Source organism: Hypanus sabinus, chromosome 5 (assembly GCF_030144855.1).
Source record: "Hypanus sabinus isolate sHypSab1 chromosome 5, sHypSab1.hap1, whole genome shotgun sequence".
Lineage (NCBI taxonomy): Eukaryota > Metazoa > Chordata > Chondrichthyes > Myliobatiformes > Dasyatidae > Hypanus > Hypanus sabinus.
In genome coordinates, this window is record NC_082710.1 from 181,685,983 (window position 1) to 181,707,490 (window position 21,508).

At 44.7% G+C, this 21,508-nt stretch overlaps 1 protein-coding gene across 1 annotated transcript in view; it reads right to left on the reverse strand.

The window, feature by feature from the left end:
• Positions 1–2,624: 2,624 nt before the first annotated feature.
• Positions 2,625–21,508, reverse strand: part of LOC132394850 (uncharacterized) — a 38,246-nt gene continuing 19,362 nt past the window's right edge. Inside the window, exons 7-12 of the mRNA XM_059971257.1 lie at positions 11,859–12,297; positions 11,685–11,780; positions 8,687–8,917; positions 7,344–7,366; positions 7,134–7,249; positions 2,625–5,445 (exon numbers count right to left, since the gene is read on the reverse strand). Of these exons, the coding sequence (XP_059827240.1) occupies positions 4,898–5,445; positions 7,134–7,249; positions 7,344–7,366; positions 8,687–8,917; positions 11,685–11,780; positions 11,859–12,297 (1,453 nt within the window). The 3' untranslated portion in view covers positions 2,625–4,897. The remainder of the gene's footprint in view (positions 5,446–7,133; positions 7,250–7,343; positions 7,367–8,686; positions 8,918–11,684; positions 11,781–11,858; positions 12,298–21,508) is intronic.

Below are 21,508 nucleotides of genomic sequence, written 5' to 3' on the forward strand. Positions count from 1 at the left end.
TGTGTAGCAGAGAAAGGTGAGGCGGAACAAGTGATAAGGAGGACACATGTACAGAGGGATGGTCTGACGGAACATGGAGTTAAATGTGCAGAAAGAATAAGTAAATTTAGGAAGGACAACAAAATTCTAGGGGCGTATAGCCCGATGGGAGTTCAGGGAGCTGGGTTAAGCAGAATAGGCAGCGATTTAAACAGGGAGAGGAGAAATGGGCAAAAAATTCTATATCTGAATGCACGAAGTATCAGGAATAAGGCGGATGAGCTTGAAGCTCAGGTGCGAATGGGTGAATATGATGTTGCTGGGATAACGGAGACATGACTGCAGGGAGATCAGACCTGGGAAATGAATGTACAAGGGTATACGTGCTATCATAGGGACAGAAATGTGGGCAGAGGGGATGGGGTGGCCCTGTTGGTGAGGAATGAGATTCAGTCCTTTGCAAGGGGGGACATAGGATCAGGAGAAGTGGAGTTTGTGTGGATAGAATTGAGGAACAGTAAGGGCAAAAGGACCCTTATGGGTGTTGTCTATAGGCCACCAAACAGTAGCATGGATATTGGGTGCAAGTTCAATAGGGAGTTAACATTGGCATGTGGCAAAGGTAATGTCGCAGTAGTTATGGGGGATTTCAACATGCAGGTGAACTGGGAAAATCAGGCTGATGCTGAACTCCAGGATAGGGAGCTTGTAGAGTGCCTACAGGATGCATTCTTGGAACAGCTTGTATGGGAGCCGACCAGGGACAAGGCTATTCTGGATTTAGTCTTGTGTAATGAACAGGATTTGATAAGCGATCTTGAAGTAAAGGAGCCATTAGGAGGTAGTGACCATAATGTGATAAGATTTTATCTGCAATTTGAGAAGGATAAGGGCAGATCGGAGGTGTCAGTGTTGCAGTTGAACAAAGGAGACTATGGAGCCATGAGGGAGGAGCTGGCCAAAGTTAACTGGACGGAAATCCTAGCAGAAAAGACAGTGGAACAGCAATGGTAGGTATTCTTGGGAATAATGCACAAGGTGCAAAATCAGTTCATCCCCCGGAGAAAGAAGGATTCAAAGGGGGGAAAGGGGCCACAGTGGTTGACAAAGGAAGTCAGAGATTGCATAGCATTAAAAAAAAGGAAGTATGACAGAGCTAAGGTGAGTGGGAGGACAGATGATTGGAAAATTTTTAAGGACCAACAGAACTTAAGTAAAAAGGCAATAAGGGGAGAAAAATGTACAAATGCAAGCTAGCCAGGGATATAAAGGAGGATAGCAAAAGCTTGTTTAGGTATGTGAAGAGAAAGAAGATAGTTAAGAACAATGTTGGGCCCTTGAAGAATGAATTGGGTGAAATTGTTATGGGAAACAGAAAAATGGCAGAAGAATTTAATAAGTACTTTAGATCTGTCTTCACTAGGGAAGACACAAGCAATCTCCCAGATATATGGATGGGCCAAGGACATAGGGTAACAGAGAAATTGAAACAGATTGACATTAAGAAGGAAACGGTGATGAACGGTGATGGGACTGAAGGCTGACAAATCCCCAGGTCCAGATGGTCTGCATCCTAGGATATTAAAGGAGGAGGCCCTGGAAATTGCGGCTGCATTGGTAATCATTTTCCAATGTTACTTAGATTCAGGATCAGTTCCTGAGGATTGGTGAATGGCTAATGTTATCCCACTTTTTAAGAAAGGAGGGAGGGAGAAAACAGAGAACTATCATCCTGTCAGCCTAACATCAGTAGTGGGGAAGATGCTAGAATCCATTATTAAAGATGAAATAGTGGCATATCTAGATAGCAGTGATAGGATTGGGCCAAGCCAGCATGGATTTACCAAGGGCAAATCATGCTTGACTAATCTATTGGAGTTTTTCGAGGATGTAACCAGGAAGTTAGACAAGGGAGATCCAGTGGATGTAGCGTACCTCGATTTTCAGAAGGCATTTGAGAAGGTCCCACATAAGAGATTGGTGGGTAAAATCAGAGCTCATGGCATTGGGGGGAAGATATTGACAAGGATAGAAAACTGGTTGGCAGATAGAAAGCAAAGGGTAGCGGTGAATGGGTGTTTCTCGGAATGGCAGGTGGTGACTAGTGGGGTTCCACAGGGCTCGGTATTGGGACCTCAGCTGTTTACGATTTACATCAATGATTTAGATGAAGGCATTGAGAATAACATCAGCAAGTTTGCTGATGATACTAAGCTGGGTGGCAGTGTGACATGTGATGAGGATGTTAGGAGAATTCAGGGTGACTTGGATAGGCTGAGTGAGTGGGCAGATACTTGGCAGATGGCGTTTAATGTGAATAAGTGTGAGGTTATCCACTTTGGGAGTAAGAACAGGAAGGCAAATTATTATGGTGTAAAGTTAGGTAAGGGAGAAATACAAAGAGATCTAGGAGTCCTTGTTCATCAGTCACTAAAGGTGAATGAGCAAGTGCAGCAGGCAGTGAAGAAGGCTAATAGAATGTTGGCCTTTATTACAAAGGGAATTGAGTACAAGAGCAAGGAAATCCTCTTGCATTTGTACAGGGCCCTGGTGAGACCACACCTAGAGTATTGTGTCCAGTTTTGGTCTCCAGGGTTAAGGAAGGACATCCTGGCTGTAGAGGAAGTGCAGGGTAAATTCACAAGGTTAATTCTTGGGATGTCAGGACTGTCTTACGCAGAGAGGTTAGAGAGACTGGGCATGTACATGCTGGAATTAAGGAGATTGCGAGGGGATCTGATTGCAACATACAAGATTATTAAGGGATTGGACAAGACATATGTCCCAGATGCTGGGAGAGTCCAGTACCAGAGGGCATGGTTTGAGAATAAGGGGTAGGTCATTTAGGACAGAGTTAAGGAAAAACTTCTTCTCCCAGAGAGTTGTGGGGGTCTGGAATGCACTGCAGTGAAGGCCAATTCTCTGGATGCTTTCAAGAAGGAGCTAGATAGGCATCTTATGGACAGGGGAATCAAGGGATATGGGGACAAGTCAGGAACCAGGTATTGATAGTAGATGATCAGCCATGATCGCAGAATGGCGGTGCAGGCTCAAAGGGCCGAATGGTCTACTTCTGCACCTATTGTCTATTGTCTATTGTGTATGAAAATCCTAGGAAATCAGCAGTCTCTGAGATACTCAAACCACCCTGTCTTGCACGAACAATCAAACATCGTTATAGTCGCATAGATCACATCTTCTCCCCATTCTGATGTTTGGTCTGAACAGTAACTGAACCTTTTGACCATGTCTGCAAGCTTTTATGTATTGACTTGCTGCCACATGATTGGCGGATTAGATATTTACATTAACGAGCAGGTGTACGGGTGTATTTAATAAAGTCGACATTGAATGTAGATATCTCTCTGAGCTGGTCGAAGAACAAGTTTCAGGAAGTGAGTTCCACATTCTCATTACTGGTCCAATGCAAACTGGAAGAACAACTGGTCAGACTCTGCCATGGCGGAGAAACAATTGTATCAATGATGTCTATTCCATTTCCAGATAGCCCTCAACTCCTCCCACCATCTTTCCCACTGTTGCACATTTGACCCTCTGACTCCAGCCATTATTGTGCCCCCCCCGACCACCCTCCCACCAGCCCCCACAAACCTCTGCATCTTGCTTCCATCTGTCCTCCAGGGGCACCACAGTAGCCTATTGGCTATTATCCAATAATTGTTCCACCACAAATGCAAGGAGTAGTGGCCTTGGACTTCCTAGATTGGTTTCAGCAAGGCATTTGATAAGCTGCCCCCATGCAAGGCTCCTTCAGAAAGACAGGAGGCATGGAATCCAAGGAGACCTTGCATAGTGGATTCAGAATTGACTTGCCCACAGAAGGCAAATGGTGGTTGTAGATGGTACATATTCTGCATAGAGGTTTGTGACAAGTGGTGTTCAACAGTGACGTGCTGTGGGACCCCTCCTCTTTGTGATTTTTATAAATGACCTGGATGAAGAAGTAGAGGGGTGGATCAGTAAGTTTGCTGATGACACAAAGGTTGGGGATGTTGTGGATAGTGTGAAGGGTTGTCAGAGGTTACAGCGGGATATTGATAATATGCAGAACTGGGCTGAGAAGTGGCAGATGGAGTTCAACTGAGGTAAGTGTGAAGTGGTTAATTTCAGAAGGTCAAATTTGAAGACAGAGTATAATATTAATGTTAGGACTATTGGCAGTGTGGAGGTCAGAGAGAGCTTTGGGTTCAAGTCCATAGGATACTCAAACCTGCAAGACAAAGTGAAGAAGCAGAACCAGTCCAAAGGCAAACAATTAGACACAAAAGGTAAACACAGCATACCCATGAGGTGACACTGAGAATATACTGTACAATACACATACTTAACTGAAAACAACCCCTGGTTGTAACACACTAGGAATTTAAGAATGAAGGGCGTTGCATGGTTTATTGTCTTAAATATTTTTATTCTGAATAAAGTTTATTTTGAATACAAAGAAATATGCACATTTGGAGTGGCACAGTACCAGCAGCCTGGTTTGAATTCCCATAAGGAGTATATATGTTCTCCCTGTGACCGCGTGGGTTTCCTCCGGGTGCTCCAGTTTCCTCCCACAGTCCAAAGACAGATTAATTGGTCAGATGGGTGTAGTGTGGCGTCAAGGGCTAGTTGGGCTGAAGAGGACCGATAACACTGCAAATTATACACTCAACCATGTGACAAATGTAAAAAAAATACACTGTTTTTGATTTGGATTTATATTTCTTGCCTATATGTGAACTTTTTACCAATAAAATTGAATTTTGAAATACAAAATGATTACCTCAGTCTTTATATTTTCACAGAAGAATATTTCCCATTGACAGATGCTATGAATGTGTGAAAGTTAATGGATTGACAGTTCTAAATTGTTTTCTACATTTCCTTTCTTTGACTGGTTTTAGTTTCAAGCTCGCTAGGCTTGTACAATGCTGAGATCAGGAGCAGAACCAGAGTAGATTCTCAGCCACTGGTTTTCATCCCAAGTCCAGAAGAAAGGAAAATGTTTCTCTGTGAATTTATTCCCAGTGAAAGTGTAGAGATGGGACTTGGTCTCCGCATTATAAAAGGAAATTATCCCTGACTCGATGCTGAGATAAACTCCCAGCCTCCCAAGGGATGGATCAACTGGGAGAAGGGATGGAGGAGATGTGTTTGCATGAAACTCATCACCAACCCGCTCAATAGCCCAGACGCCATTCGCAGTTGTCATTTTGACCTCTCTCTTCCTCTCCACGGACTCTGCGGCGACTCCCAGACACCAACCCCAATTCTCCCCCAGTTCCACCTCCCAGTAATGTCTCCCAGCTGTAAATCCCTCCGATCCCAGAGCGCAGGGCCAGATTATGAACCTCTTCCCAGTGTCAAGAGGACTGATGCAATTCTGGGTCCACCTCACGCTCGTCTGATCCTCAGACACCTCGAGCCTTGGACCCAATGTTTCCACATCCAGCGTCACAGAGTCTGGGGGGGGTGGGCGAGAGAAGTAGAAAATTAGAGAGTCTGCGGGAATCAGAGGGAGATTGGAGCAGCATGACCATAGGACCAGGGGAGACTCACGCATTATCCATTCTTCATTTCGCTATGTCAGATGGACAACAAACCTCTGCCACTGTTCAGTCTGATCTGTAAAGCAGAGATGGTGAGATGAAAGTGTTGCTTGAGGACTGAGGATGAGGTGGGACAGCAGAGGAGAGCAGAAGGGGAAAGCAGTGAATGATTTGACACTGAAGATGCAGTTGGAAAGAAAGGTTTGCATCATTTGAGTACAGTAGGAGTAATATTTCTTGTGATCGTTTACATCATTTGGAGCAAATCACTGAACACAACCTATGGAGTCAATTTTAAAGAATCTACAACTCATGGCCTCTTTATTTACAGACGTGCTTGTTTGTTATTTATTTCCTTGTTTATATGTTTATTTATTTATCCATCTACTTATGTACTTACCTACTTACTAATATTTTTTCTCTCGGCTTAAGCTGGTAAAACCTGAGGTACAGGCATAGCCAAGTATACGCATTCTAGGAACAATCTGACTGCTCTAGTTGTGGTAAGTATAGTGCCTTTCTGCAGATTCATGTAAATATTACTGTGTAGGCCTAATTTTCCTTCAAGGGTAAAGCCCTCCCCACTATTAACTCATCTATATGAAGCTTTGTCGCAGGAAAGCAGCATCCATCATCAGAGATCCCCACCACCCAGGACACGCTCTCTTCTCACTGCTGCCATCAGGTAGAAGGTACAGGAGTCTCAGGACCCACACCACCAGGTTCAGGAACAGTTATTACCCCTCAACCATCAGGATCTTGAACCAATGGAGATAACATCACTCAACTTTATAACTGGTGTAACAGGCAGTGGAGGTGACTGTACTTGTGGTTGCACAAGTTAACTCGGGCGTGAGTGATGCATGCGTGGCTTCCACATAAAAATCAATGCACTGGATTCTAGTACTAAGGGTGAATATTATCATGCGTTTGACCTCAGTAAGCTGATTCTCCTTCATTGCAATTTGATGGGAACTTTGTTATGCTGACTTTATTAATTTCAGTTGATCTGCTACAGCAGCCAATGAAAATTGTGGTCTGATAATTCCCTTTAGAATGATAACAGGGGTTGATTTCACAGCAGCTGGGAAGTTATTGTGGTCATCAGAGGAGAGAAGAGAGTTAACTAGCAGCTGGACTGCACATGGGACGCAGCAAGTTTGCGAACTTTTATTGCTAAGACGTACGTGATCCGCAGGCATTTTTATAACAATTGTAGTCCCCACATTGATAATAACATTTTGTTTTGTCCGCAGTGTGTAAATTAACTGGATTTAAATTGCTCGGCGGCTGCAGTGGGATTTCAAATGAAGTATCTGGAGCTTTACAGATTGTGAATGAATAGAAGACATAGGGGTGTATCGGTCGAGCTGCATTCTTAGACCTGACATCCCAATGTGACTGTTTCAAAGTGATTCTTCTTTACAGGTGGTTTTGAGACTGGAATATCCTCTATTTTTCACTTGTCCCTTTTCTGCGTATGTTTGCAGACATCATGAATGTCACAGTAGCATTTGGTGACATTTACGTACTTTGATGATACATTTACTGTGAATGCTCATTACCAATAAATCGGACAAAAACTAATAGAGTCAGTTTTACCTTGCTTAATGGCGTCAAGCATTTCTCTCAATGCTGCGTGAAGCAAAAACGGATGGTCAAATTTTGAGATCTGCAGCACATCGGCTACCAATGATGATGTACATTTCTCACTAATCCTGTGAATATTAAACAGCTGGTTATAAAATGAACAGGAAATTTCTGACTTATTTCATAAAACCTTGTAGATTTTTAGAAAAGACAATATCCTACCTCGTCTTCCGACAAGCTTCCTCCTGAAAAAGCACAGATAAAGCACAGATCTCAATTGACTGAGTCTGACTGCTCATTACACCAGAAATTTTCAGCAAGTCATCATGAATTGACAGAAATTCTAAATTCTGCATGACGCACAGAGAGCAGGCATAAATTTCTGAGAAACAAAACATGCAATAAAGCACAAGGGTGAAGCAAAGTTTGTGATAACAGAAAGGATGCAATGAACAGGAAGGAGTGAACACACTAGACACTTTTGCCTCCATACAATGGAATGAATTATGTTATAGTGGATCTTAAATTGTCAGTAGATTTCATAAAATTTGCATGAAGAAATGGTATATGATGGTCATTAATAGACACCACATACCTAACTAGCATGTTTCCACATACATTTCAGAAGTGATATCAGGAAGGCATGACCACAGAAATGTTAGAAGCAAATTTGTAATTTGTAAGGGGAAGCTGACTGAATCTATAAGGGAAAATTAAATTAAAAGCATTTTGGTTGGGTGAAGTGGAAGGAAGTTTTTCTGAAATGGGAAAATGGGCACAGAGCAGAATATTCTGGCTGCGATCTAGAAAATGATGTAATTCTATGCAGAATATATTTCAAAAGCAGATGGAGCAAATTACACCAAAATTATTAAATATTATCGAGGGAAATCGGGTATACATAAATCTATTGTATGTGTCATGTTCTGGAACGTAGCGTTAGTACTGAGCTGCAAAACAGTCTCTGTCACACCCGTTACATCCGGCATGTTGACAGCTTGCAGGTGCACTTGGATTTGAATGTCAGTTTGGGGGTATATAGGCCATAAGAAATAGGGGAGAATTAGGCCATTGTCCCCCATCATGCCTGCTCTGCGATTCTGTCATGCTTGATATATCAACCCCATTCTCCTGCCTTCTCCCCATAATCTTTGACACCCTGTCTCATCAAGAACTTATCAGGCTCCGTTTTAAATATATCCAATGACTTGGCTCCAGAGCTGTCTCTGGCTGAAGAAATTCTTACTCATCTCTGTTCTAAATCCATTTATTCTGGTCCTGGACACACCCACTAGACTCTTCCACTATTGGAAACATACCCTCCACATCCACTCTGCCTAGGACTTTCAATATTTGATATGCTTCAATGAGATGCCCCCCCCCCCCTTCAACCATTCCTCTAAAACATAGACCCAGGGAAATGCAAATAAAATCACACTCTCACTGTCAATGATGCAACATCTCATTCCACAAGAAGTCACAGGCATTTCCGAGACTGTCCAGCTTTTCACCTATTGCTCTGTGACTGCACTTTGACTGAACTAATCTGAAGCATCATCGCTCACCTTCAGAAATATTACACCTTCTTGCTCCAATCGTTTCTGTAACTTTGAGACTTCCAGCTGTATGGAATTTAAATCCTCCTGGATCTCTCGAAGATTTTTCTCCATTCTGTTTAGAATCCTCTCCTCTTCATCCCTGAGATCTCTAAGTATGCGCTGCTCTTTCTCTGCGAGAATCTGGTGCATTTTAGCAAACTCAGATGTGATGTGGAAATGCAGAATATGTGACTGTTCCTGTCGAATGAAAGGTGAGTATTGTTGTGACGTACAGATGAGAGAGGTGTAAGTGCTGGGAATCTGAGGAAACACGCACAAAACACCGGAGGTACACAATAGACCGGGCACCATCAGCAGGTGTAGGAGGCAATGAACAGTCGACATGTTTAAGTTCAAGTTGCTGTTATTGTCATTTCAACCATGAACTGCTGGTACAGTGCATAGTAGAAATGAAACAACATTCCTCCAGGACCCTGGTGCTACATGAAACAACACAAAACTACACTAGACTATGTGAGACAGCGCAAGGCTACACTAGACAACGTAAAACAACATAAAACTGTTCAGGGAAGTACAATAATTGATAAACAAGACAATAGGCACAGTACAGGAGACACATTACAATGTCAGTCTAGACTCCAAGTATTCTGATGGCTTGGGGGAAGAAACTGTTGCACAATCTGGTCGTGAGAACCCGAATGCTTCAGTACCTTTTGCCAGATGGTAGGAGGGAGAAGAGTTTGTGTGAGGGCTGTGTGGAGCCCTTCACAATGCTGTTTGCTTTGCAGATTCAGCATGTGGTGTAAATGTCTGTAATGGTGGGAAGAGAGACCCCGATGATCTTCTCAGCTGACCTCACTATCCGCTGCAGTGTCTTGCGATCCGAGACGGTGCTATTTCCGAACCAGGCAGTGATGCAGCTGCTCAGGATGCTCTCAGTACAACCCCTGTAGAATGTGATGAGGATGAGGGAAAGTGGGAGGTGGACTCTCCTCAGCCTTTGCAGAAAGTAGAGATGCTGCTGGACTTTCTTGGCTATGGAGCTGGTGTTGAGGGACCAGGTGAGATGCTCCTCCAGGTGAACACCAAGTATCACCAAGACAAGATCCTTCATCAGGACTGGAAACAAAGGGCAGAGGCCAGAACAAAACGTGAGGGAAGTGGGCTGTGATTACAAGCTGGCAGTCAGCAAGTAAATCCAGGTGAGAGGGTGAGGGAGTAAGAAGTTGAAAGGGAGGGAATGATGTGAGAAATTGGGAGGTGGTAGTTAAAGGAGGAAGCGGCAGAAGAAGGAATCTGATAGGGGAGGAGAGTAGACCATGGAATAAAGGCAAGGAGGTGAGGAACAGGAGAGAGGAAAGTATGTGCGATGTCTCATCAGCAAGAACGACGAGTCAGCTTACAGAGAGGAGGTGCAGTGGCTAACGGACTGGAGCAGAGCCAACAACCTGTCTCTGAATGTGAACAAAACAAAAGAGATGGTTGTTGACTTCAGGAGGGCACGGAGCAACCACTCCCCACTGAGCATCAACAGCTCTTCGTTAGAGATCATTAAGAGCACCAAATTTCTTGGTGTTCACCAGGAGGAGCATCTCACCTGGTGCCTCAACACCAGATCCATAGCCAAGAAAGCCCAGCAGCATCTCTACTTCCTGCGAAGGTTGAGGAAAGTCCATCTCCCACCTCCCCATCTTCATCACATTCTACAGGGGATGTATTGAGAGCATCCTGACCAGCTGCATCACTGCCTGGTTCGGACATTGCACCATCTTGGGTCACAAGACCCTGCAGCGGATAGTGAGGTCAGCTGAGAAGATCATTGGGGTCTCTCTTCCCGCCATTATGAACATTTACTCTACACGCAGCATCCCCAAAGCAAACAGCATTATGAAGGACACCACGCACCCCTCATACAAACTCTTCTCCCTCTTGCCGTCTGGGAAAAGGCTCCGAAGCATTCAGGCTCTCACAACCAGACTATGTAACAGTTTCTTCCCCCAAGCTATCAGACTCCTCAATACCCAGAGCCTGGACTGACATCTCACTGCCCTGTTGTCTTGTTTATTATTTATTGTAATGCCTGCACTGTTTTGTGCAATATATGCGGTCCTGGGTAGGTCTGTAGTCTACTGTAGTTTTTTTTTTGGTGTTGTTTTTTACGTAGTTCAGTCTAGTTTTTGTACTGTGTCATGTAACACCATGGTCCTGAAAAACATTGTCTCGTTTTTACTGTGTACTGCAGCAGCGGTTATGGACGAAATGACAATAAAAAGTGACTTGACTTGACTTGATAAATCATGAGGATGGGGGAGGTGCGTGAGGAAAGAAAGGAGAAGCCCAGTGGGTTAAGAGAAATAAAGTAGGGAGGGGAAGACCGACGGGAGTGGTTAACCGAAGTCAGATAAGTCGATGTTGATGCTGTCAGTTTGGAGGAATATTGGGAACGGCTCCTACCGCCTGCATCTGGGCTCAACGTAACATTAGAGGAGGGAATGTACAGACGTATCAGTGTGGGAATGGGAAGCGGGATTAAAATAGCTCGCAACCCAGAGATGCTTGCTTTTACAGCGGATGGAATGAAGATGGGCGACTGGACTCACCGATGTAGAGGAGGCCGCACCTAGAGCACCAGAAACAGCAAAAGACCCCAGTGGATTGACATGCCAAGTGCTGCCTCACCAGGAAGAACTGCTATCGGGCCCCGGATGGTGGTGAACGGTCCCAAACACAGGCTGCAGAAGAGGAGTTTAGCCATCCTGTAAAGACCCAACGTTACAGAAACTCTAAAAGCCTCATTCATGGGATGGAAAGGATCTTGGAACATGGACTATATCTCTAGACAACTTGAAAGTCTGGCCCAGGATGGAGAACACTGGCAAACTGCCAGTGGGTGATGGGCTAAAAGGAAGAATGGTAGTGAGGGAGCAGATGAAGGGGCAGGTTTTTCTATGATGCAAAAGAGGAATAAATGGACACAAATTCACGCTTTAGGAGAAGTCCTTACCCTAAGTCCAGAGATCTTCTGCTTCTGACGTTGCTCCATTTCTTGGATTACTGACGTCCTTTTTGCGAGCGATTGTATAGAAGATTCGATATGAGCCTGAAATGCAGTGTGTAAAAAATAAAATATTGAAAATGTAATCCGATAATCACGTGATCAAACAGCCTTTCCATTTACCTTGTACACCTTCACAGTTTCTTTAATCGGCAGGAAGCTGTGCTCTTTGTGTTCCGGTGCATCTCTACAGATCAGACAGATCAGAGTCTTGTCCGTCTCACAAAACAGCTTCAGTTCTTCCTCGTGTTCCTCGCAGTGAAGTTTACTTCCCTTCTCTTTCGGGTTCAGGTTTCGTTTTCGAGCTTTCTCAGACAGTTTTGCCAAGGCCCGATTGACCCTGAGGGTGCGGTCTTCAAACTCCTCTCTACATTCCGAGCAGGAGTTTCTCTCCTCCCTTTCCCAACACCGTGTGATGCAGGAACGGCAGAAGTTGTGTCCACACTCCAGCATAACCGGGTCGGTGAAGAAATCCAGGCAGATGGGACAAGTTATTTCTTCGGTTAAGCTAAGCAGCTGTATCGAAGCCATGTTGATTACCAACACGTCCGGATTCAGAATGCTTTCAGAGGGGAGTTACTGACTTCCTACTTTAGGCAATACGCCTCTCTCGGAGCCCGGAAATACAAACGTCAACTATAAGTGCTAGGAATCTGAACGTGCAAGTCACAGGCATTAGGAACCCTTTCGTTCAACCTGTTAACTGCCTCCTACAATGAAAAATAAAGAAAGCATATTCATCGAAACAACCCCTTTCTGTTTGGAGTCCTGAGTTCCCCGACACCCTCGGGTCCTAAAATCCCTCGACCCAGCGTGAATGGCGCGATTGTATTTCGTTTTTCCCTGAGAGGAGGCGTTAAAAAGTGTCTACCAATGTGTAAAGCAGCAGGGACGAATGATTGGTGAAGGGGTTGATCAGCCTTACTGCTTGGGAAAAGTGACTGATTTTGAGTTCTGGCATGGATGCTACGTAGCCTCCTCCCTGGTGGGAATGGGACAAACAGTCCATGAACAGGCTGGGTGTGATTCTTTATGATTTTGCTGGCCTTTTTCTGGCACCTTTCTGTTTATGTGTTCTTGCTGGCAGGCAGTCCGGTGTCAGTGATGCGTTGGGCATTTTTAACTCCCCATTCCAGAGCCTTCCTGTCCTCTGCAGTTCCGTGTCCCTACCAAACAGTTACAAATAATTATGTTATGATGCTCTCAACTGCCTGAGTAAGATAATGAGACCATAAGATTCAGGAGCAGAAGTAGGCCATTCGGCCCATCAAGTCTATTCCACCATTCAATCATGGGCTGATACAATTCTTCTAGTCATTCCCACTCCCCTGCTTTTACCCCATACCTCTTGATGCCCCTGTCTAATCAAGAACCTATGTATCTCTGCCTTAAGTTCACTAAATGACTTGGCCTTCACAGCCGCTCGTGGCAACAAATCCCACAGATTTACGACCCTCTGATTAAACTAATTTCTTCGAATCTCAGTTCTAAATGGATGTCCTGCAATCCTGAAGTCGTGCCCTCTTGACCTAGAATCCCCGACCATGGGAAACAACTTTGCCATATCTAATCTGTTCAGGCCTTTTAACATTTGGAAAGAATGTTTCTTTGAGATTCCCCCTCATTCTCCTGAACTCCAGGGAATACAGCCCAAGAGCTGCCAGATGTTCCTCATACTGTAACCCTTTCATTCCTGGAATTACTCTCATGAATCTTCTCTGTACCCTCTCCAATGTCAGTACATCCTTTCTAAACTAAGGAGCCCAAAACTGCACACAATACTCCAAGTGTGGTCTCACAAGTGCCTTATAGAACCTCAACATCACATCCCTGTTCTTATATTCTATACCTCTAGAAATGAATGCCAACATTGCATTCACTTTCTTCACAACCGACTCAACCTGCAGGGTAACCTTTAGGGTATCCTGCACAAGAACTCCCAAGTCCTTTTGCATCTCTGCCTTTTGAATTCTCTGCCCATCTAAATAATAGTCTGCCTGTTTATTTCTTTCACCAAAGTGCATGACCATACACTTTCCAACATTGTATTTGTCAAGGGATAAGGGGAGAAGGCAAGAAAGGGGTACTGATTGTGGATGATCAGCCATGATCACAATGAATGGCGGTGCTGGCTCAAAGAGCCGAATGGCCTACCCCTGCGCCTATTGTCTATTGTCTATTTCATTTGCCACTTCTTTGCCCATTCCCCTAATCTACCTAAGTCTCTCTGCAGACTCTCTGTTTCCTCAACACTACCCACTCCTCGACCTATCTTTGTATCATCGGCAAATTTAGCCACAAATCCATTAATACCGTAGTCCAAATCATTGACATACATCATAAAAAAGCAGCAGTCCCAGCACTGACCCCTGTGGAACTCCAGTGGAAACCGGCAACCAGCCAGGATAGGATCCCTTTATTCCCGCTCTTTGTTTTCTGCTGACCAGGCAATGTTCCATCATGCTAGCAACTTCCCTATAATTCCATGTGCTCTTATCTTGCTAAGCAGCCTCATATGCCACACCTTGTCAAAGGCCTACTGAAAGTCCAAGTACACCACATCTCCTACATCTTCTTTGTCTGCCCTGCTTGTCATTTCCTTAAAGAATTGCAGTAGGTTTGTCAGGCAGGATTTTCCTTTCAGGAAACCATGCTGGCTTTGGCCTATCTTGTCATGTGTCTCCAGGTACTCCGTAAGCTCATCCCTAACAATCAATTCCAATAACTTCCCATCCACTGATGTCAGGCTAAGAGGTTTCCTTTCTGCTGCCTCCCAACCTTCTTAAATAGCAGAGTAGCATTTCCAATTTTTCAATTATCTGGTACAATGCCATAATCTATCAATTCTTGAAAGATCATTGTTAACACCTCCACAATCTCTCTAGCCACTTCCTCCAGAACCCGAGGGTGCATTCAATCAGGTCCAGCAGATTTATCCATCCTCAGACCATTAAGCTTCCTGAGCACCTTCTCAGTAGTAATTTTCCCTGCACAAACTTCACTTCCCTGAAATTTTTGAATATCCAGTATACTGCAGACATCTTCCACTGTGAAGACTGTTGCAAAATATGCATTCAGTTCCTCTGCCATCTCTGCATCTCTCATTACAATATCTCCAGCGACATTTTATATTTGTCCTATATCTACCCTTGACTCTCTTTTCCCTTTTATATACTTAAAAAGGTATTAGAATTAGAATTAGAATTTTATTTCTTACATCCATTTCACAAAATGACAGAGTAAAAAAATTGTATATTGCATTTCCGTTGCTAAGTAAATAAAACAACAAGGAATTGCCCAAACACTGAGATTGTATTTTATTGTTTTGTATACATGCGCGTACAGTCAGGTACACGATCAGATCAGAGTGTATTGATAAATTACACTGGTGAAAGAAGCTGTCCTGGTACCATTTAGAACATAGAATAGTACAGCACATTACAGGCCCTTCAGCCCACAATGTTGTGCCAACCCTCAAACCCTGCCTCCCATATGAACCCCAACTTAAGTTCCTCCATATACCTGTCTAGCAGTCTCTTAAACTTCACTAATGTATCTCCCTCCACCACTGACTCAGGCAGTGCATTCCACGCACCAACCACTCTCTGAGTAAGAAACCTTCCTCTAATATCCCCCTTGAACTTCCCTCCCCTTACCTTAAAGTCATGTCCTCTTGTACTCAGTGGTGCCCTGGGGAAGAGGCGCTGGCTATCCACTCTGTCTATTCCTCCTAGTATCTTGTACACCTCTATCATGTCTCCTCTCATCCTCCTTCTCTCCAAAGAGTAAAGCCCTAGCTCCCTTAATCTCTGATCATAATCCATACTCCCTAAACCAGGCAGCATCCTGGTAAATCTCCTCTGTACCCTTTCCAATGCTTCCACATCCTTCCTATACTGAGGCGACCAGAACTGGACACAGTACACCAAGTGTGGCCTAACCAGAGTTTTATAGAGCTGCATCATTACATCGCGTCTCTTAAACTCTATCCCTCGACTTATGAAAGCTAACACCCCATAAGCTTTCTTAACTACCCTATCTACCTGTGAGGCAAATTTCAGGGATCTATGGACATGTACCCCATGATCCCTCTGCTCCTCCACACTACCAAGTATCCTGCAATTTACTTTGTAAATGGAAAGTTTGCCAGATGGAAGCAGCTGAAACAATTTGCGGTTGGGGCAGCTAGAATCCCTGATGATTTTCCGGGTACTTTTTACGCACCCTCTGCCGTCAATGTCCTGAATAGAGGAAAGTTCACGTCCACAGATGTGATGTGCTGTCTGCACCACTCTCTGCAGTGCCCTGCGATTGAGGGTAGTACAGTTCCTATGTTATCAATGTTATCGATAATATAGGATGTTATGGATGGTGTCCCTGTAGAAAGTCCTGAGTATTTGGAGGGTAATGCCAAACTTTTTCAGTCATCTCAGGTGAAAGAGACGCTGTTGTGTTTTTATCACCACACACCCGTATGTACTGCCCAGGTGAGATCCTCGGTGATGAGTATACTGAGGTACTTGAAACTACCCACCCTCTCAATCACAGTCCAATTGATGTCTCCATTCCTCCTGTGATCCACGACTAACTCCTTCGTTGATAGAGAGCTTGTTTTCTTGGCGCCACTGTGGCAGGAAAACAAACTCTGTAGGCTGTAGATTGTCCCATCATTGTTGGAAATAAGGCGTCCATCTGAAAATTTGATCAGCAGATTGGAGCTGAACTTGGCAACACAGTTGAGGGTGTATAGGGAGTGGAGGAGAGTCACAGGACACAGTCCCTATGGGGTCCTGTGTTGAGGGTCTGGGCAGAGGTGAGGGGGCCTATCCTTACGATCTGCCCTCGATCCGACTGGAAGTCCAGGATCCAGCTGCAGAAGGCAAAGTGCAGGCCAAGGTCTCTGGACTTCTTGTCGAGCCTGGGGGGAATTATGGTGTTGAATGTTGAACTGTAGTCCAAGTACAGCATTCTCACATAAGCATCCCTCTTCTCCAGGTGAGTGAGGACAGTGTGTAGTGCTGTGGTACAGCATCGTCTGTTGATTGGTTTTATCAGTAAGAAAATTGTAGGGAGTCCAGTGTGAGTGGTAGAAGGCTGCAGATGTAGTCCTTGACCAGCCTCTCAAAGCATTTGCTTATGATTGAGGTGAGTACGGCAGAACACATTGATGAAGGGAGATCAGTAGATGTAGTGTATATTGTTTTCAGCAAAGCATTTGATAAGGTACCCCATGCAAGGCTTATTGAGAAAGTAAGGAGGAATTATGTCCAAGGGCACATTGCTTTGCGTATGCCCACAGAAGGCAAAGAGTGGTTGTAGACAGATCATATTCTGCATGGAGGTTGGTCACCAGTGGAGTGCTTCAGGGATCTGTTCTGGGACCCTTACTCTTCGTGATTTTTATAAATGACCTGGATGAGGAAGTGGAGAGATGGGTTAGTAAGTTTGCTGATGACACAAAGGTTGGGGATGTTGTGGATAGTGTGGAAGGCTGTCAGAGGTTACGGCAGGACATTGATGGGATGCAGAACTGGGCTGAGAAATGGCAGATGGAGTTCAACCCAGATAAGTGTGAAGTGGTTCATTTTGGTAGGTCAAATATGATGGCAGAATATAGTATTAATGGTCAGACTCTTGGTGGTGTGGAGGATTTGTGTTGGTAGGATCTACCGTTCACAGTCTGGTCACTTCTTCAGGAAAGGGGCATTTCCTTTTTATCAGTTCCACAAACACAGGATTCCATACTGGTCAATGATATCAAAATGAATGGCGTCCATGTTTTACACAGAGAACGTGTCAACTTGATGACATTACACATGTATAGATATGAGGTTAATAGAAAAGTATAATTTATATTAAATTATATTAAGTTCTGGACGAGATCCTGAATGTAATGAAAGCTATGTATGTGCTGTTACGTACCCCGTAACTGGGTTAACAGACCAGCAGAAATGGAAGGATACGTTGGAGTCTGGTAGTACTGTAACTAAAGGTGTTTATTAGTAAACTAAGCAATACAGTATCAATAATGCAAATATACATATAAAACAGGTCAGCAATAATAAAAACTGAAGTGTAGGGATAACTATCAACTATCAAAAAACAAGCGCTATCAAAGTTTAGGGATAAACGAACAGTCATAAGGGAATATAGGGTTCAGTTCAGTTCATGCTGAGGTAGTTGTTATTGTGTTACAATGTTGGAGAGAGAGAGATGAGCAGCTGCAGCAGGCAAACCTTCCGTCGTCGTCTTGTTCTGTTGTACCGTTGGGGTCACCGATTGTGACCCTTCTGTTCCAGGCTAGACCGTTCTTCAGTGATGGACTCGTCACCCAGGCCAGGATGGACACACACACAAGTCCCCACCGGTCTGCCTTCATCCACCATGCTCCAGACCGATTCTCCTGAACCGATCCTCCAGGCCCCCACCTTCCTGTGGGTGCACAACACTCGTTCAGTGTCCACTGGTGTGTCTGCAGGTGTCTCCCCAGACCCGTCTTTTATCCCCACTGACGGGGTATCCATCAACTCAATATGTCCATGTCCATCAAACTAGGCCACTCCTGCTGTCTCCTCAGGAATGTTAACAAGCAAAGAAACGTCCTTGCAACGAAAGGTAAATAATCAGTGAAGAAGCCATAATGCATAAATCATTCATCTCTCTCTCTCTCTCTCTCTCTCTCTCTCTCTCTCTCTCTCTCTCTCTCTCTTATCTGTAGTAGATGTCTCTACCTCTGTTCTTCGTCTCTCTCTCTCTCTCTCTCTCTCTCTCTCTCATTAGCAGCATAGTTCCTGGGGGGGGGGGGTCAGCTCTGGACCCCATTTCCATCTGGTTTGTCCAGCACACATAACAATACGGCTTATGAATAAAGATTTTTTGAATAAATGACATTAAAACAGAGATGATTCTCTTACACTCGATGTCAAGCAGATCTGGTCAGTTGAGGAACATAAGAACACTTTTGTTAGAGAACTGTTTGATTCTTCGATTAGCTGAGTTAAAGCCATCACTGAGTACATCTACACGAAATGCCGTCACAAAAAAGCAGCATCTAACATCAAGGACATTCACCACCCAGAACATGATCTCTTCTTGCTGCTGCCATCAGGAAGAATATACAGGAACCTTGTGCTGTCTTTACGACAGTTATTTAGTTTATAATATTTTCGCTTAGTAATTCATTCAATAGTATTTTCTAGTTAGAATTAGAAGTGTTTAAAGTATATTCATTGCATGTAAAATATATCGGCATGCGATGACGTCACATCCGTTTTCGCCGCGACTTGTGGGAAAACACCGGTTTGAAATTAGCGCGAGGGTGGGGGCTTTCCACGAGGCTCACCTGAGCACAAGCAGTTTTGCAGGCATGAGAAATCACAGTGAGAGCAACGCTGTAAGTTAATAGATAATCGATATATTGAACTAAGATGTTAATAGTGATCCTGTTAGAGGTAACGACGGTAGATAATGTTTATGCTTTCGTTAGTTAAAGAGTCGCGGATAGTTTGCATGGAAGTGTATTTAAAGTAGTCAATGGAGCAGGTAAACTCTCCCTGTATACTGCACCTTAGTGTAATGTAGTTATAGTCACCTTTGCAAGTATTTACACTTGAAATGTGATATTAAGGAAGGAACAAATACTGTATCAATCTTGTATTGTTTTATCAACAGTTTTCACCATATGTTAATGTGAAGAGTGAACAGTAAATGGTTAATCTTACTGCGATCTGGTTCTTATTAACTGTGGTTTATCCGGACGTTAAATTCGGCGTTTCGTTACACCCGAAGGAGAACGTGAAAGTGAAAAAGCGGCATTATCAGGTGTTTCAAGTGCTGCAATGTCAGCTCAATCCAGCATCAAGTCGACGCCGCCCAGCGACAGGGGCAGTAAACCGACATCAAGTAAGCCCACCCGGGCGTTATCAGGTGTTCCAAGTGCTGCAATGTCAGCTCGATCCGGGATCAAGTCGATGGCGCCCAGCGACAAGGGCAGTAGAACGACATCAAGTAAGTCCGCACAGGCAAGAGCCAAGGCAGAAGCCGCCAAGGTGCGACTGCATTACGCCAAACAAGAGGCAGTTTTGAAAATGAAACTGGCCACCAAAGAAGCCGAAAGGGCCGCCAGACAAAGAGAAGAGGCTGCCAGAGAAGCCGAAATCCAGAAAGAAAGGGCCGCCAGAGAAGCCGAAGAGGCTGCCAGACAAAGAGAAGAGGCCGCCAGAGAAGCCGAAACCCAGTTGGAAATGACAAAAATATCGACAGAGTTGCATGTGCTGCAGCTAGAAGGAGAAGGAGAAGCTGCCAGGGTGGAAGCAGAGTACATAGAAGAAGCTGAAGGGTCGCGTGATCTGACCGAAACAAGCTCTGCTTTGGAAAGGACCAGACTGGAACGCACGAGCGACTATGTACAATATCAAGCAGACAGGCAGGCTCGTCTCCCCTCTCCATACCTATTCGATAACTTCCCCAGCTACGAGGAAGAGAATTTACCCTCGCGGCCCCGCGATGAAGTCAAGAACGAAAGAGCTGACAACCGATATACTTTGACACCAAAGTTACAAAGTTCGATGCGAAGAGACGCGGAGGTTGAATCCAGGATGGCAAATTCCATGAGAAACGTGCGTTCTCAGTCATATGGGCGCCAACGTACTTCTCCAGCCCGCATGCCGCTTGCAGCCGATCCCACGCTGCAGTATTTAGCACGACGGGATCTCGTCACTTCGGGACTGTACCAGTTTGACGATAAACCCGAAAATTACCGTGCTTGGCTCTCCACATTCACCAACGTGATTGACGGGGTCCAGCTCAGTGCAACCCAAAGGTTGGACCTTATGGCGAAATGGCTGGGGAAAGAATCACGCGACCAGGTGAGACGCATGCGTTCAGTGTACATCAACAAACCTGAGCTAGCCTTAAGCGAAGCGTGGGAGAGACTTTGGGAGAGATATGGGGCCTCCGACATTATTGAAGCGGCGCTATATCGACGTCTGGAAAACTTTCCTAAGGTGTCAGCCAAAGATCACTTTAAGTTAAGAGAATTCGGAGATTTACTCATGGAGATCCGAGGCGCCAAAGAAGATGGCTATTCAGCTGGTTTAGTATTCCTAGATACTCCATCCGGGATTAGACCAATTGTGGACAAACTTCCATTTGGGCTGCAGGACAAGTGGCTGACTGTTGCCTCAGAGTACAAGGAAGACCACGATGGTCGATTTCCTCCCTTTGAGCTCCTCACTAGGTTTGTGTGCAAGGAGGCGAAGAGGCGAAACGACCCTAGCCTTGTAGGTCCAGGAAGCAGTTCGATTTACACCAAGCCAGGCAGATCCGTTTCGAATGTTTTCAACATTGATAAACCCGTGTCAGTGCTCAAGACCGAAGCCCTTACGACTAACAACGACCCTGGAAATTCGGCGTTTCGTTACACCCGAAGGAGAACGTGACAGTGAAAAAGCGGCATTATCAGGTGTTTCAAGTGCTGCAATGTCAGCTCAATCCAGCATCAAGTCGACGCCGCCCAGCGACAGGGGCAGTAAACCGACATCAAGTAAGCCCACCCAGGCGTTATCAGGTGTTCCAAGTGCTGCAATGTCAGCTCGATCCGGGATCAAGTCGATGGCGCCCAGCGACAAGGGCAGTAGAACGACATCAAGTAAGTCCGCACAGGCAAGAGCCAAGGCAGAAGCCGCCAAGGTGCGACTGCATTACGCCAAACAAGAAGCAGTTTTGAAAATTAAACTGGCTGCCAGAGAAGCCGAAAGGGCCGCCAGAAAGGC